Below are 16,117 nucleotides of genomic sequence, written 5' to 3' on the forward strand. Positions count from 1 at the left end.
CATGATGTATGCTTGTAATAATTTTTTTTTTTTTCGTCTTTGTGCAAGACCATATATGGGGGATTTTATTTATTTATTTATTTATTTATTTTTTTGTGAAAAACAGTAGACTCTATTTACTTGAAATAGTGCCGTGCATTCCTTGCCAAGGAATACCGGACAATGCTGTTAATCTCCTTCAAAACAAACTCGAAAACACAAGATTCAAACTGATCGAGTAGCCAAATACATAATATCCTCTAACAAAGATCTGATCTACAAAAATAATGAACTATTAGTAAGAACTTGAAGATGAGTATTGACTATTTTATTATTAGATTCCACCATTAAACAATCCCAATCTTCATATATATATATATATATATATATATATCACTTCCATAATACTAATCTAATCTCCAATTATTGGTGAAATTTTATTCATCCACTTAGGGAGAAAAAGAGATTACAATAAACATAACTTTATGATAATTGCAAAAGTGGCAATTTTAAAAGGGTACTTCATCATCAAACTTTTTGATCCACCATGACTTTACGAGATTTGATTTGAGACCCAGAGCTAGGTGCAACAGTTGCAATAGCAAAAACCGTTCTCACAATACCCAGTCATAGTTTTGCTAAAATTCATTTCCCTACACCGGGCGGCACACTTCCTATTAGTGCATCCAGAAATCGTATTCCCCCGATAGCAACTCGATATCTCGCAACCCATGTTCCCTGAAACATATATACATGTATAATCAATATGAGATCACAATAGACAAAAAGAAGAAAAAAAAAAGATTGAGTTTTCCTACATCCACAGTCAATGAAAAATTCATTCGCCAGGGCTTGAGATACCCACTAGGGGTTTATGAGTAAATGAACCATCCTCGGGTTTAAGAAAACATTTTTCGAAAAAAGAGAAAAAAAAAAGATTGAAGACTAGTACTATTACAAAATTCAAAAGTGGATTAATTCAAACCCTAATTCTGATTTTCACAACTCTGTTGAAGAACATTAAAAAGAAAGATTGTTTACCTTGAGTGAAGAGAAGGAGAAGAGCAATGAAGCAGGTAAGGAACAAAGAGAACCTCATTCTTTCTAGTCTTTGGGTGGTACTAACCTAGTACTCTAGTAGTGTGGTGAATGTGAGTACAATTGTTTGTTATTTATAATGGAGCCAACCGTTTCACAAACGGAAATTCATTTGCTTCCTAAAATAGTTTTGAGGATATTCGCTATATTTGTTTGGATCGATATATTCTTAATATATGTTTACCAAAAAATGTATTCTTAATATATGGTAATGTATTTTCAATTGGTCGGTTTGGTTTGGTTTTGATTGAATTGAATTAGTTTCATTTTGTTATTAGGCTAATTTTTTTTCCTTGATTTTTTACTGGGAAATGAAACTTGGCTGCTGCCCAAATTGCAATCAATTTATAGAATCTTAAAAGTTAATTTTATAATTACTATAATTTAGGAGGGTATTTGTGAATCTTGAGGGAATGTGAATTATTTCATTTCTGAGATAGTATCCAAATTTTTTCCCTTATTAGGTTATCCTTTTTGGTTACTATCGGTTTCATAAAATTCCAACTCAAAACCAAAATGGTACAAAGTTGATTTGGTTCGGTTCAGTATGAATCCGTCCGCGGAGAACTTTAATACCCTTTAATATGCTGTATCGAATTTATTTATTACCTAAAATGGTTTGGGGAATCAGATTTGCCGTGATTGCTTGAATCGGATGGTCCTACTAAATGGTAACTTGGGTTGGAGTCACCATATAAAATTATAGTACATGGAGGTGACAGCCAAAGTTCCCTATAAAGATTTGATACTTTAGTTTTGAGCTGCTGCTCGGGGTGAGCTAGGCTGGTCGGGTTTTCAGAAACCTTAGTGCAACCTTAAGTTCTCCCAACTCAAATCAGAGTCAACCCTAGACTCAACATGACCCAGCACAGCCCAAGTGGATCAGGTTACAGTGATTTGGCCCTAATTGACCTTGATGACCCCTATTTTTGTCCTATCAATGCCCTAAGGCATCAACTTAGCTTGACTCAACCTGACCCTATATTGGGAGTGGAAAAACGATCTCTCCCTAGGACTTAGCCAGCGCTCTACTGCTCTAACAACCACCACCAAACCCAAATGCACTTACCTCAACTAGCATGTTGGTTGTTTTTATGGGAATTAGGTGACATGCTCATACAGCTCAACCACTGGGCATAGGGGTGTCAATCTCAAGCCTGCACTAGTCAGATCGATCAAGTTGCAGTTTAAAGACCGACCTAGTCTGCATTGATTATTAAATGTGTCGGGCTTAGGCCCGACCTATTTATAAATAGGTAGTACAAGCTGTAATGTATAAGTTCGATGGGTGCCTGATCGGCTTAGCCCATTGACAAGCACGACTTAGTCTGAGACGTTTAGCCCGGTTATTTATATGTATGTTTTGATTTGTTTAAGATAGAAATGAATATAGATTGATATTTTTATAAACTATTGAATTTAATTAAGTGTAATATATTTGTTAATGATTTAATAAAAATAAATTTAAATATCTAAAATTCAAGACAATTAAAGATCATTTAAAACCCATTTAATGTTTTATAAATACATTACCCCATTTAAGGTTCGATTATAGCCCTATAACCCGATTGAGAGAAGATTGGTTAAAGCCCGAAACCCGAATGAACCTGACATGAGACGATGGAGACCAACTCAGTCTTTAAATAGATAGGATAGGTCAGGGTCCAATAGTATAGGCCCACCAAGCCCGGCCCGGTCCGACACCCCTAGCGGGGCAGATGCCACCAGCCCTTGTTGGACCAACTTCATCCTACCTATTGTACGCCACGCAGCCGGGCAGCCCTTTCACCATTAATCGATTGTAAATGATACAATTTACGTTAAAATGATAAATAGTTTATGTTCTACTGTACTATCTTTTTTCTTTTTCGAAATGCCATTTTAGTAAGAAAAGGAAGTCCCACAAGTTCGAACTCTCTTCTGCAGTAAAGAGAGAGAGAGAGAGAGAGAGAGAGAGAGATCCTTGGTTAGGCATGGCCGCCACGAAGAGTAAGACGAGCAGCTTCTCTCGCAACCTAATGGGTGCACAACTGGCGCAGACACCAGGTCTCAAGCAAGGGCTGAACGGTGCTACCTTCATCTCCTCTGGAATACCAAACCTTGACAGTAATGCTCCATACATAACCTTCTTCAGAATATGGACGGAAAGGAAAAAGTAGTAGATAACAGAGGAAGAAAGAGAGATAGATAGATAGATAGATAGATAGATAGATAGATAGAAAGAGAGAGAAGGGTTATCATCATAATTTTTTCGTTTCTGTTAGTTTTGTTTTTTGAATGAATTTGATTGTTTTAACTTACAACCGCAAATTTTGTAGAGATTTTAGGAGGTGGGTTCCCTCTTGGAAGCTTAATCATGGTAATGGAAGATGTAGAAGCACCTCACCATCTGCTACTGTTAAGGAATTTCATGTCTCAGGGACTAGTTCACGAGCAACCCCTTCTCTATGCGAGTCCGGCAACAGACCCAAGGGCTTTTCTGGGGACTTTGCCATGTCCTATTTTGACGAAGGACGACAAGGTTATTGATCGTGAGCCAGAACAGGTTTGTTATTTCCTCTTATTTTATTTTACAGTTTGTCCTCCTCCTTTACTAGTTATTGATGAACGTAGTATGTAGGGTTCTTAATGGTTAATTTCATCGAGTTGCAGAAGGGGTTAAGGATTGCTTGGCAGTATAAGAAGTACTTTGGGGAGAATCAACAGAGTTCTGAGGGTCACAGAGGTTAGTTCTTATATACTTTTCCCCCTTTTACTTCCTATTCGGCTAAAACTAGTCTATTTAGGGTTTTATGATGGAGAGCTGGGAGAATAGGAAAGGAGGATTTATTTACGGTGGTTTGAATTACTTTCTGTTTTATTTGCACTGTGAAGAATGTTTCTAAAAGATTTTCTTCACTATCTGCCAACCATTTGAAGAATGTCCTGCTTAAAGATCCAAATTAATATACTCCACAGAAGGGTAAGACCGTAAGGGTGCTGTCGTGCTCATATAAGTGTCATTGTTGAGGATTCACTTTTGGATCCACTTTTCCTGCTGAACTGATGGATGCAACCACAGGCTTAGGTAATCACTTAAGGGCTTTTGCAAACTTGAAGAGAGGAAGGTGCATTATTGACTTGTTTCTTGATGCATCCTTACGAAGCACTCAAGTCCTGGCAAGTAATTCCTCAGCTCTTTCTTGGACTTCTTTGACCCCCCTAGATCTTTAAGATTAACCTCCATAGCTAGGATTTTTATAAAGAGTACTGCTTTGCACATGGGATATTGGACATTCAAAACCCTGTATTGGGAGTTAAAATAAATGGAAATTTTCTGATGTGATTGGTCAAGGTCACAGTCACTGCAATTAGTGCTTTCCTTTTTGAATTATCTCCATTACTTCAACTGTGCTTTGACGTTTTTAGACTTTATGGCCAATTAATTTATCACATAGCTCTAAGATGTGGCAAATTAATGTCTGCTGAGACCTATAATTATTTCCCAGGAATTCATATGCCATCTTAACAATTTATTAGTCTCTCTGCAAAGTGTAAGCCATGGAGTGACATCTGGCATGTTTGTTCAATCTTGGTTCAAAATCATTGAGGAAGTCTTTGAAGTTCCCTGACTTAACATAGCTGGCTCTAGTGCTCTACTAATGAAATGCTATGCCTTATCTTGGTAGATGGTAGATTTTTTTTGTGTAGAAATTACTACCCCCTGATGGAAGGCTTTGGATCTAAGGGTGTAATGTGACAGACGAATATTTTGAGCTGGGCTAGCATGACCACCGGAGGGTGAGAATGTCATCCTTTTGGTGCCTTAATGCAACACATGACAGACAAGATATAGAGAAGCTCACAACTTTGTAGCCTTGTCAACTTTTAGTCTAAACTCAGAACTGAAGTAGAATTGTCTTCTTTTCATACAAGGGAAGGTGAAAGTCATCCTCTTAGGGGTTATAGTTTGTCTCTTTCATAAAAGGCATCATATTTACTTGAGACTTAGTGAAGCTTTTTACTCACCAAGTCATATGAGTTTTCCTTTAGGAAGTGGGTCTCAGTTTCTGTTACTTGATAACAATGAGATGGATATCATCAAATCATTTACAGGGTCTGAGACCTTGTGACATTAAGTGACTCCATCAAGGTTTGATTAGAACTCAACTATCTTTGAAGCAGTCGGAGGAGTAGAATGTGGATGTCTTCTTAGCATATCTCTATTTTTCATTAGATTTTTGTTTCGATAACCATTGAAATCAATAAAATTGGTATCCCTATAAAGAAATTAAAACTATATTTTCCCTTCAATTTTTTCAAAAGAGAATGATAAAGTGAGACGTAGTGACATTATTAACTATAAAGGATTGCTTAGAAGGCAGCCATCTCTTGAGCAGTCAGTCCCCCCACCACCCCTCCCCCCCAAAAAAAATAAAAAAATCCCTGGACGAAGTTTTTCCCTGAAGCAGTTAGAAGGATCAGGCTTGGTCAAGGGTTGTCATTTAATGTTGTATGGACATTGCAGCAGAGGATTTCTTAGTGCAACAGTAAGGAGAAGTAATATGTTATAAATTACAGAGATCAAATGACCAAAGGTACTTGGGATGTAGGGATAAAAGGTATGAATAGCCTAGGCATGACAACTAACATGACCTTAAATAGAGTTGAATGATGGAACAATTTTCATGTATCCGATCCCATTTTATTGGGAAAAAGGCTTAGTTGAGTGGAGTCTGAGCAATCAGGCTGATGGTATTGTGAGCGTATTTCTGCTATTCCTTAGTTTTAGTCAGAAAAAATTGATTTTGGTAATTGTTATGATATGAATAAATATTAATCTTGGTCCTTTCACGTTTGTAATAGATAATGGAAGAAAAAGCTTCATCTACAAAGTGGCTCATCATCATCAGCTGCCTTGCTTCTCTTCCTCCCTCTCAAATTCATTATGCTCAGCTTTCTTAGAGGATCAAATGTAGATTTATGGCCTGTTCTTAAAAATGTTTCTTTCATTTCAATGCAGAAAAAGTAGAGCAATCTCTTTTCAAGTTCCGAACCTATAAATGGGAGTAACTATATATTTTCATTTCTATGGACTTGATGGATATGGACAACTATGTTATCCTGTTATCTTTTCCATGCACAGTATCAACCCTACTGTTTAAGATGCTGTATTCTTGTTCTTGATGTAATTAAGCAAACTATTATGTGTTCTCTAAATTCCAAGAGGATGTTATTAGTTATGAAATATGAATGCATTGATGCTTTAGGACAGAAAATGCTAATAAATTATGGTATTGCAGAGACTAGGCAGGAGTACTGCAATGACTTTGATTTGCGGAAACCTCTGGAACGGCGATTACTCAGCGGAGGGCACATTGATTGTGTTAGCCTTAAAGACTATACAAATATCACTGCTTTTCAGGATCGTTGTTCTTCCTTTTTAGCTAAATTTGCCAGGTTTGTTCATAAGCTTGCGGTTTAATATCTAAATATTTATCCAATCATATGAAACTACATGCAGATAATCATGGAAAGCAGGAAATAATTTGTGATCACTTTATGGAAGTGGTATGATTTGTTTAAATCATACATGATCAAATAACTTGAATTCTACTGCCAAAGATGTTCCACCCTGAGAACGTGCACAATGTGGCACTTCAGAATCCAAGAACCAAATTCCTTTTAATGGCCTCTAGTTTTAATTATTGGTGGGTTATATCACTGTTGACTGCTCAAAACATTTAGAATATCATTCTTTCAATCACACTAACTGACAAAGAACACCTTGAGAGATTTGTTCCATTCTTATGGTGTTATATTGTCCCTTTTGCTTACCACTATTTTCCTGGCATATCCAAGTAGAAATATGCTCTCTCTCTCTCTCTCTCTCTCTCTCTCTCTCTCTCTCTCTCTCTCTCACACACACACACACACACACACACACACACACACACACACACACAAAATCAATGTTGGAAGTTAAAAATGATAATATAATACAGAGTGCTGAAAAGTCAACTCCTTTGACTCATTTGTCTATTGATGAAATGACTTAATCTAGCTTGCTCTAGGATAATCAGATCACTTTTAGCCATCTCTTCTGTAAATTTAGTCCATTTTTATGGTAAATTAATTACAAATTCATTAAAAATCCTTAAAATGACCTGTTTGGTTCGAGGAATTAATCCAATCTATTCAAATAATTTTGTTCAATTTTCTCTGGATCAAAATTACTATTAATATTGTTTATTATATTCATATTGTTTTGTTTTCAGAAACGATGCAGGACCTAGATGTGCTGGTCGTATTGCCATACAATCTCTTTGTGCTCCACAATGTGGCTATGCTGAAATGGTGTGTTTCCTTGCATACTTTTTTGATCACATTCATATTCGCCTGAACTTCAATTTTGTGTGTTCTTCTTTGTTTTATTTTTGCTTCAGATTTTATATTAAGTTTCTCATATGAGTCAAGATTTGGCACATACCCCCTAAGAGACAAGAAATTCTGTAAACATTGAGTTCTCTATTGTTTTGAAGAGAGAGAGAGATTCTAATAACAAGTGGATTTTCTTGGAATAATCTTTGGGACCTTGGATCACTCCCCCCTGCCCCCTTTTTATTCCAATATTCAGGAGCATTTCCTATTCATTGTTTGTACCAATGTGTTATTGTTGTAGGAATGGGATATGATTTCCTTTATTAGATGTCTTAAAAGCATGGTACGATCTTCAAATGCAGTTGCTTTGATTACATTTCCCCCTTCACTTCTTTCACCATCTTTTGCTAAGAGATGGCAGCATATGGCAGACACTTTGCTCTCAGTCAGAGCAATACCTGGTATGTTGTTACCCTTCATTAATACTTGTTATTGATGCCCTTGAAAAATTTCTCACAGCTTACCCATGACTGAAACTTTTCCAATCAGATGAGGACAAGGAAATGGCAAAACTCCTTACAGGTTACCAGGACATGGTTGGGCTTCTCCATGTCAATAAAGTGGCTCAGATTAATTCACAGGTACTCAAGAAAAAAAAGGGATAAAAACAATGTTTTTTTGGCCCTCTTCAGTTTGTTAAGCTTGGGTCAACCTCTAACCTGAAGGTTGCAGCGGTTGTGAGTTGTGACCACCCTATTGAACTACTCGGTTCTGTAATATGCTTCATTTTGCTAATCTATCTATTTTTCCTTCCCTTTAATTGAATAAATTCATGGTAAAGTTTGAGTTGGCTGGGTGCTAGCTAGATTATATAAGTCATCCTTTTACCCGTCATATCTTAGCCTGCAGTTGTTGCATGGGATTGGACTAAGCTAGGCCAAAGGCAAAACTTTTACCTATGAAATTTGCCAGGATATATATTTTTTTGGCTTCATCTTACTTGCTGAATTTCTACTCTCCTTGGTGTAATGTGAACTGGTGTGTAGGTTCCTGTAATTCTAGAAGCAAGCACATTCTCAATGAAGCTACAAAAGCGGAGGTCTTTGGTCTTAGAACGTCTAAATCAAGCCCCTGTTGATGGTTCAAGTGGGACTTCATATGGCACATCCGCTGGTTGCTCTGGATCCTCCAAATCTGCATCCATTGATTTTTAGTGCTTTACTTCATCTGGATATATTATAACCAGTTGCCAGAACTCAAGTGCAAAATAGGCAGTGCCTACTGCAAGGTTTCTCCATATCTTTGAGCTAGCAACTGATCTTTCAGATGCATGCATCGAGTTTTGCCCGATTAGTTTTCTGATGTTTTGTACTGCGATGACATCCGAACATATACACATCTTTGAGTTGGGGAAAGGTTGAGGTGATCATTCCTTGAACAGTACGTCTGGTAGGGAGACCTATAAGTTTGCAGTGTGGAAGTGTTGTTGCATGCTTCGTAGTGGGCTTTCCTTTCCTTTTTTTTTTTTTGGGGGGGGGGGGTGTGGGCGTGGTGGGGGGAAGGTGTTCTTGGGTGCAATTTAATGGACTGCCAGGATCCAAAACTGGTATTATACATGACATAGAGGTCAGTTAAACATTACTCAGAGCTTCTCTTCCATCAATTTTAAGTTTCTGTTAGGCCATTTTGTTGCTGTCTAGCTCACAAGATATGCTATAGCATCTTATGAATAGGCATCTCTTACCCGAGAGACTAGGGTGGTCCTGCATGATGATGCAGGGGGCAGGGGGCAGGGGGCAGGGGGCAGGTGTAGATTCAAGTAAAACACTATCTCAAGCAAAATGGAGCCTCCACAGATCTGCCACTCTATTCCACTTTGCACTGAACCAGTACTGATTGATACAGAAAATCTCAATAAGATTTCTCCTCATAATTCTCATACATGCCTTTCTTCCTTTTCTTGAATGGTTCACATGCTTTCCTGGGGATAATCCACATGAAATCCACGAAGAAAACAGAAGGAAACAACTCTGGACTCTGTTGAATTGGAATCTTCCACTGGTACATTAGATTAATAACCGTGATAAATGAAGATGTTATCCTTGATGTAATGCCTTCGTGGTTAAGAAGAAAAAAAAAAAAAAAGAAAAAGAAAAAGAAAAAGAATTCCCTTTATATTCCCCCCCCCCTCCCTTTTAATAATTGAAGGTCATATGAGAACAATGCTGGAAAGGCAATATCCGACACAAATTATGAGCTGATAAATTTATTTATGCTAAACGAGCAGGTAGGGTTGGATACGTTAGCATAATTGTCTTCCTCTCCTCTTCGCATAAAATCACAACTTGGTCATTAATTTGACTAATTGCTGAATTGAATATAAGATGTAAGAGGGGAAAATCAGAATAATTTAAAAATTTTAAAAATAGTATTTTACGTTTTCATATCTTTATTCTTTGGACTCCTTCGAGAAGAGATGAGAGCTGGGGATTTGAAAATAATAGTTAATAAGAATTTAAAATGAGTGATTTTTCTTAACCTTGTTGTCTTTTGTTGGAAGTAGTTCCGTTGCTTTTTCTTGCTATGCTTCTTTATGGCGTTTGCTCATAGAACTCTCTCTTTTAAATAAATACATCAATTTAATTTCATGTTGTATTTCTTGTTTTTTCTTATCATCTTTTTAATAAATTTTCATTTTCATGTCATCTTATGTTGTCTTTTTATCTTTAACTCAAGATGTATCATGTTAACTTAAAACATGATGCAACCATAAAATGTGTTTTAGGGTTGGGGGTTTCACCTTCTTGTTGTGTTATCGTGTTTACCACTTTTCTTTTTCTAATAATTAATATGAGGGAAAATTTCTCTCCCTCCCTTGAACTTACCCCTTATTTACTCAAACTTGCTTGTCAAAAGTTTCATAGTGGAGGTACTATTACAAGATAGGGTAAACGATTCAAAAAATTAAGGTATGAGTATTTTGATGGGCAAAATAGTCAAATAAGATCCGATACATCCCTTGTTTTAATGTTATAAATGTGTATGAAACCCCCTTTTTTTTTTTTTGGCTGGTAGCACAATTTGTTTAAGATACACACAAGTAAATTATCATTACTAATAGGTTTGACTACCCTTTTGTAGCACAATTTATTTAAGGGCCCGTTTGTTTAGAGGGGTTTTGCTGGGGTAGGATATAAGGGGTGGGATCATTGTGTGAACTATTCCACCCCAACAAGATTTTAATTGTTTGTTTAGCAAGGGGTGGAATTTTGAGGAGACAACATTGGGTTTAGAGCTTATCCTGTCTGTTGATGTGGCCATCACTTTATTCCCTTTCAAAGTCCTACTAAATTGGGAGAGCGGTTTAGGTTCGCATACGAGAAGGTACGAGAACGGTTCCGATCTGTGGATATAGAATCAAATTTCTCTCTCTTCATTTAATAGATTATATATCTATAGATCAGGAGTGTACGAGAATGTTCTTGTACGTGAACCTGAACCTTTCACCCAAATTGGTGGGACTTTGTGGGGCGGTAAAGTTCATCGTTCAACGACTCTCTCTCTCTCTCTCTCTCTCTCTCTCATTTGCGTCTTCTTACTCTTCTCACACTATCTTTGGTAGTCTTCCCGCCAGAGACGATTTCTCGTCCAACTCGATCTGATCATTGAAGGCAGAGAAGCAAGCAACGGTCTCTAGATCCCTATCCCTAAGCATCGTGTCTTGTTGCAAATTCCATATGAATTCACTCAAAATACTCTTATCTCGATCGCTGCTAAAGAAGGGTTTAAAAAAAAAAATTTCCATCATGAAGTACCATTGCTAGGTTTCAAGGCATGTTCTTCTTCTTCTTATACCATTGCTGTGTCGAAAATGCCGATTTCACCTTCTTCTTCTTCTTCCACCTGTGTGGGGGGGGGGGGTTTCACAAGATTAAAAAAAAAAAAAAAAGAAAATAAAAAACCTAACATCGATTTGCTGAACATGTTAATGATATAAAACTGCAAAACCCAAATACAAAGCAATTTCTGATTCTCTTTTTCTCTCTCTCAGGCATGTTGTCTTAATCTTCCTTTGATTCTCTCTCTCTCCCCCATCCCTCCCCCTTTCTTCCTCTCTTCTCCTTCTTCGCTTTCTTTGCATCTCTGTTCCTCATATCTCTTCATTTATGGCATTGCCGGCGTTTAGGATTTAGGTTCTAGTACTGTTGATATTGTCATGGCCGATGCTCCGGCTAGCCCTAGCGGTGGTAGTCATGAAAGTGGTGACCAGAGCCCCATTCTTGAACGTCGTTCTTTTTTTTTTTTTTTTCTCTCTCTCTCTCTCTCTCTCTTCCTAGCTCCCACCCAACCAAACATGATGGGGGTGGGATGCTAGAGTAATTTAACCACATCTTTACTTCGCTATCTTTAACCTCACTAACACATGGGTCTTGTACTAACAACAATCCCACCCTCAACTCCCCTCTAAACAAACGGGCCCTAAGATACCTTATGCGAGTAATATATCATTATTAATAGGTTTGACTTTTCTTAAACCATATTGATGTATAACTAATCCACAAACTTCGATTTTTTCAAGCAAAATGTCACCGAATATATGAAAATCAGAGTTGCTTGATGTGAGATTATTCCCAAACATTCCTATATATGATGAATCAGCTGGATTGGATAAAAAATAAAATAAAGAGTTGCTTCAACCGTGTAGTGATAGTCACGTAAGTTAATATTGTGCAATACATGGTTCAGATACCGTTTTGTTCTTGAATTAAGAAAAAATGGGGAGGGTTAAAAATACTAAAATCTAAAATCTAGGGTAGTATTTACGAATCCATATGGGAAAAGGATCTTATATAAAAAAATGCATACAAGGACAATGTAGCAATCCTTCTTAAATTCCCCAAAAAAAAAAAAAAAAAAAAAATTCTAAAAACGCTTGAGAGTTAAGAGATTGCACTTTGCACGACAGAAAATAGCCTCATGATGTGGGCATTGAATTAAGAACTCTTTATTGAATAAAATACTTTGAAATTCGAGACATTCTGGTTTTCTTAACCTTGGAGGATCACAAATTGACATCACAAATTCCTTATTAAACATATACCTAAGACATGAGATTGCTTATATGAATACAGACCAAGAACACACCACCTCAGAAGTCAATAGAGACTCTTCTTAAGACCCATTCACTCATCTCTATCTTCACTTCTTCCTTGCCAGAAACCATTACTGCAAGGAATGAAGAACCCAGGAAGTAGCAACTGGAAACAAGCCTAAGCTGGGGTCAAGGAGTTTGCAATATCAATGACAAATCGGTATTTGACATCGGCCTTAACAAGTCGATCCATGGCTGTGTTAATGTAGTCCATTGGAATGACTTCAATGTCCGCGGTAATACCGTGTTTCGCCGCGAAATCGATCATCTCCTGTGTCTCCTTCATTCCTCCAATAAGGCTTCCACCCACCATCTTCCTCCCTGTATATATGGAAAAACAATAACCATGATCATGCTTAGTAGAATTCCCATAAAAGAAAAAAAATGAGGCAATAAGAAGATTGCTTGGAGATAGTAATACTCACCCATGAGAAGAGGGAAGATTGGCAACTGAGGTGGATGCTCAGGCGCACCGATGCATACGATCTTCCCGTGAGGCTTCACAAGACCTATCAATGGCTCGAGAGGGTGTTCGGCGGAGACAGTGTCAATGATACCATCCATTGTGGCCGTGGCAGCCTACACATTGTTGAGATATTGGAAGTTATAGAGCTATAGTCCCACATTGATGCGTTTCTAGTGCATTCACATAAAAGAGCTCTCCCTATGTCTCTTTGTTATCATCCCTAAGTTGTCTACACAAAGCTAGATATGTTGAAGCTGCACACGAGGGGGGACACAATATTCCTGCCCATAATTGGAGGCGCTGAAATGTAATCCTGCTCTGATTGAAAGGGTTTCGTTCAAAAATACTAAAACCTAAAGGGTATTTGTGATCCCATGAGGCAACGGGATTATTGTGTTTTGGCGCATGTGATTGCGGCAACAGGAAGGAGATATAGTCTCACATCAGTTTGTTCAGGTCCCTATGAATAATTTCATATATATTTGAGGAGTTCTCTCCACCTAATGCCGTAAGGTAGTGCAAGAAAAGATTTGCTAACCTGCATCTGCTCCTGATCGACGCTGACCAAGAAGGCATCAGCAGCGAGACGTTCTACGGCCTCCTCCTTCTTGTTAGGGCTGGTGCTAATGACAGTAACCTTCATCCCAAAAGCCTTACCAAACTTGACTGCAACATGGCCAAGTCCACCAAGACCTACCACACCCAAGTGCATACCAGGGTTGCAGAGTCCATAGTACTTCAAGGGACTATAGACAGTGATCCCGGCACACAACAAAGGAGCTCCGCGTCGAGAGGCATATTCTCCGGCATTCGGACAATGTATCGCTGGTGGGCAACCATGATGTCGGAGTAGCCACCGTAGGTCATAGTGCCATCAAAGTCGATCGTGTTGTAGGTCTGGACCATCTTTGGGCAATAGTTCTCAAGATCATTGTTGCAGTTCTCACAGGAGTGACAAGCTCCTACCATACACCCTACGCCCACTCTGTCACCAACTTTGAATTTTGTTACCTTGCTCCCTACCTCTGTAATTACTCCTGCAACCTCGTGCCTGCACAATTAACCCCTCCATTGCTCCAGTTTAGTAAAGATTTTTAATTTTTTGAGTTTTAACACTAAAGTAGATGGGAGGTTATTTACCCTGGGAGCAAAGGATAGGTAGAAATTCCCCATTCATTCTTGACGCAGTGAAGATCAGAGTGACAAACACCACAGTAGATCACCTTAAATGTCACGTCTTCTTCTCCGGTTGCCCTAAAAAAAAATCAAACACATCCATCGTTTTTTGTTTAATCTTTATCAGCTCCTCCTCCTAGTTGGGAGTGGAGTTACTCTCTTCATGTGGGATTCCACCGTTAAAACCATGAGTCTGACTCTATTGACTCGTGATCTGATATCTTATGAACGATGGAATCCCATGTGGAGAGGATATTGACTAAATGGGTTTCAGGAGAGAGAGAGAGAGAGAGAGAGAGAGAGAGAGAGAGAGAGAGAGAGAGAGAGAGAGAGAGAGAGAGAGAGAGAGATCAGGTCCTTGTGGGAGAATGATTCTCATACAGGACTGATCCACATAGATGGAATCCACCAAGGAAAAACCCTATGGTGGATTCATCTGTGTGGATCAGACCGTATGAGAATGATTCTTGTATGAGAACTTAATCTACACTCGAGAGGCACCCCATGTGAGTTGAGAATAAATCTGCAGTTCGTACGATCAACTGGTCATACAAGTGAGCATCCAAAACCTATCTCACTTCCTGCCATTGCATGGGTGAAGAGAGATATATTTGAAAGTGAAAGGAATATGTGTTTTGATGCTCATCTATAGGACCAAGTGATTGTACGAACAACACGGATCTAATCTCATGCAAGTTGAATCATGAATCAGAGCAATTAATGCATCATTATCCCATATAAAAAGGTCACCACATGAGGAGAGGATCCAAACACTTCTTTGAATATAAGTTTCATCAATAGACAAGAGAGAGAGAGAGAGAGAGAGAGAGACTTACCTCCGAGAGAATTTGAAGGGAGAGAGGACTCCAGAAGAATCTCTGGCTGCCCAGCCAAAAGCCTTTCGGGGGTGCTCTTCCTCTGGTGAAATCGACATTTTCTTTGTTTTCTCTTCTGGACGATGAGAATTGAAAGAATTTCACTTCCAAGAGTTCAGAACAGAGAGAGGAGCAACTAAGGATTTTGAATTTGGAGACGTTCTACCATACTTTTATATAGAACGGGAGAGAGAGAGAGTGAAAAGTCCGAAATGGATTCGATCTGACGTAAGCGGTGATATGAGAGAATTTTTTGGGTTTCTTAGGTTTATAGAATTTTCTTCATATGACCGTTGACTCTGAGATCAGCCAAAACATGTTTTTGGGTTGTGCCAAGGGGTGATACGTAATTTAGCCTTTCTTGAACCAATAGGAACAGGACACGCCAAATTAAAAAAAAAAGAAGAAAATTAGCTAGGGAGAGAAAGGGAATAAAGTATTTTAACAAGGATTTTCTTGGTAGACAATGAAAATGGAGAGAAGCATGCAGCGCTTAGTGAGAGCATTCCTATTCACACCATAGCCCACGTCGACTATTAACAAAGGATTCCTCCTATTTCTTGGTAAACCAGAAAGTGGAGAGAATCATGCAGTGTTCTAGCATTTTCCTATTCTCAAAAAAAAAAAAAAAGGAGAAGAAGAAGAAGAAGAAGAAGAAGAAGAAGAATTGAATCGAATCAAATAATGTGTAACTCGCATAAATTAAACTTGAATGATTCTAAGGATCATTTGTTTGATAGGAAAAAATGGATGGTAAAGACAAGTGGTGATCCCACATGTAAGGTGAAAGGTTGGGAATGTTGCTGGGTGTCTAGCGTGTGCCATTCAGGTGTATTAAGTGTAATTATTGAAATACTTGTGGCTCTATTTGGTTACAAGGGAAATGTAAATGTTTCTTTGAAAATGAAATATTTTTGGTGTTTACTAGCAAAGAAAATATAATGTTTCCTTATGAAGTAAACGTTTTATAGAAAATATAATATTTTCTTTTACTCTCCATTTTTTTTTATC

General features: G+C 38.0%; 1 protein-coding gene and 1 pseudogene across 3 annotated transcripts; one reads left to right on the forward strand and one right to left on the reverse strand.

Annotated features, from left to right (window-relative positions):
• Positions 1 to 2,976: 2,976 nt before the first annotated feature.
• LOC122067166 (elongator complex protein 4) lies at positions 2,977 to 9,121 on the forward strand. Of its 3 annotated transcripts, none has more exons than XM_042631009.1 (9): positions 2,977 to 3,183; positions 3,405 to 3,622; positions 3,730 to 3,802; positions 4,139 to 4,240; positions 6,360 to 6,516; positions 7,335 to 7,413; positions 7,739 to 7,898; positions 7,987 to 8,078; positions 8,484 to 9,121. In XM_042631009.1, exons 1-9 carry the CDS (start codon positions 3,051 to 3,053, stop codon positions 8,649 to 8,651), a joined length of 1,182 nt encoding a protein of 393 aa, XP_042486943.1. In that variant the 5' UTR covers positions 2,977 to 3,050; the 3' UTR covers positions 8,652 to 9,121. The 3 variants fall into 3 exon arrangements, with proteins under 3 accessions (XP_042486943.1, XP_042486942.1, XP_042486944.1); XM_042631008.1 differs by having other exon boundaries at positions 2,979 to 3,183; positions 3,396 to 3,622; XM_042631010.1 differs by lacking the exon at positions 4,139 to 4,240 and having other exon boundaries at positions 2,982 to 3,183; positions 3,396 to 3,622.
• Positions 9,122 to 12,427: 3,306 nt separating this feature from the next.
• LOC122067180 lies at positions 12,428 to 15,231 on the reverse strand (annotated as a pseudogene).
• Between the last annotated feature and the right edge of the window lie 886 nt (positions 15,232 to 16,117).

The sequence above is a fragment of the Macadamia integrifolia genome, unplaced genomic scaffold (assembly GCF_013358625.1).
Source record: "Macadamia integrifolia cultivar HAES 741 unplaced genomic scaffold, SCU_Mint_v3 scaffold275, whole genome shotgun sequence".
Classification (NCBI taxonomy): domain Eukaryota; kingdom Viridiplantae; phylum Streptophyta; class Magnoliopsida; order Proteales; family Proteaceae; genus Macadamia; species Macadamia integrifolia.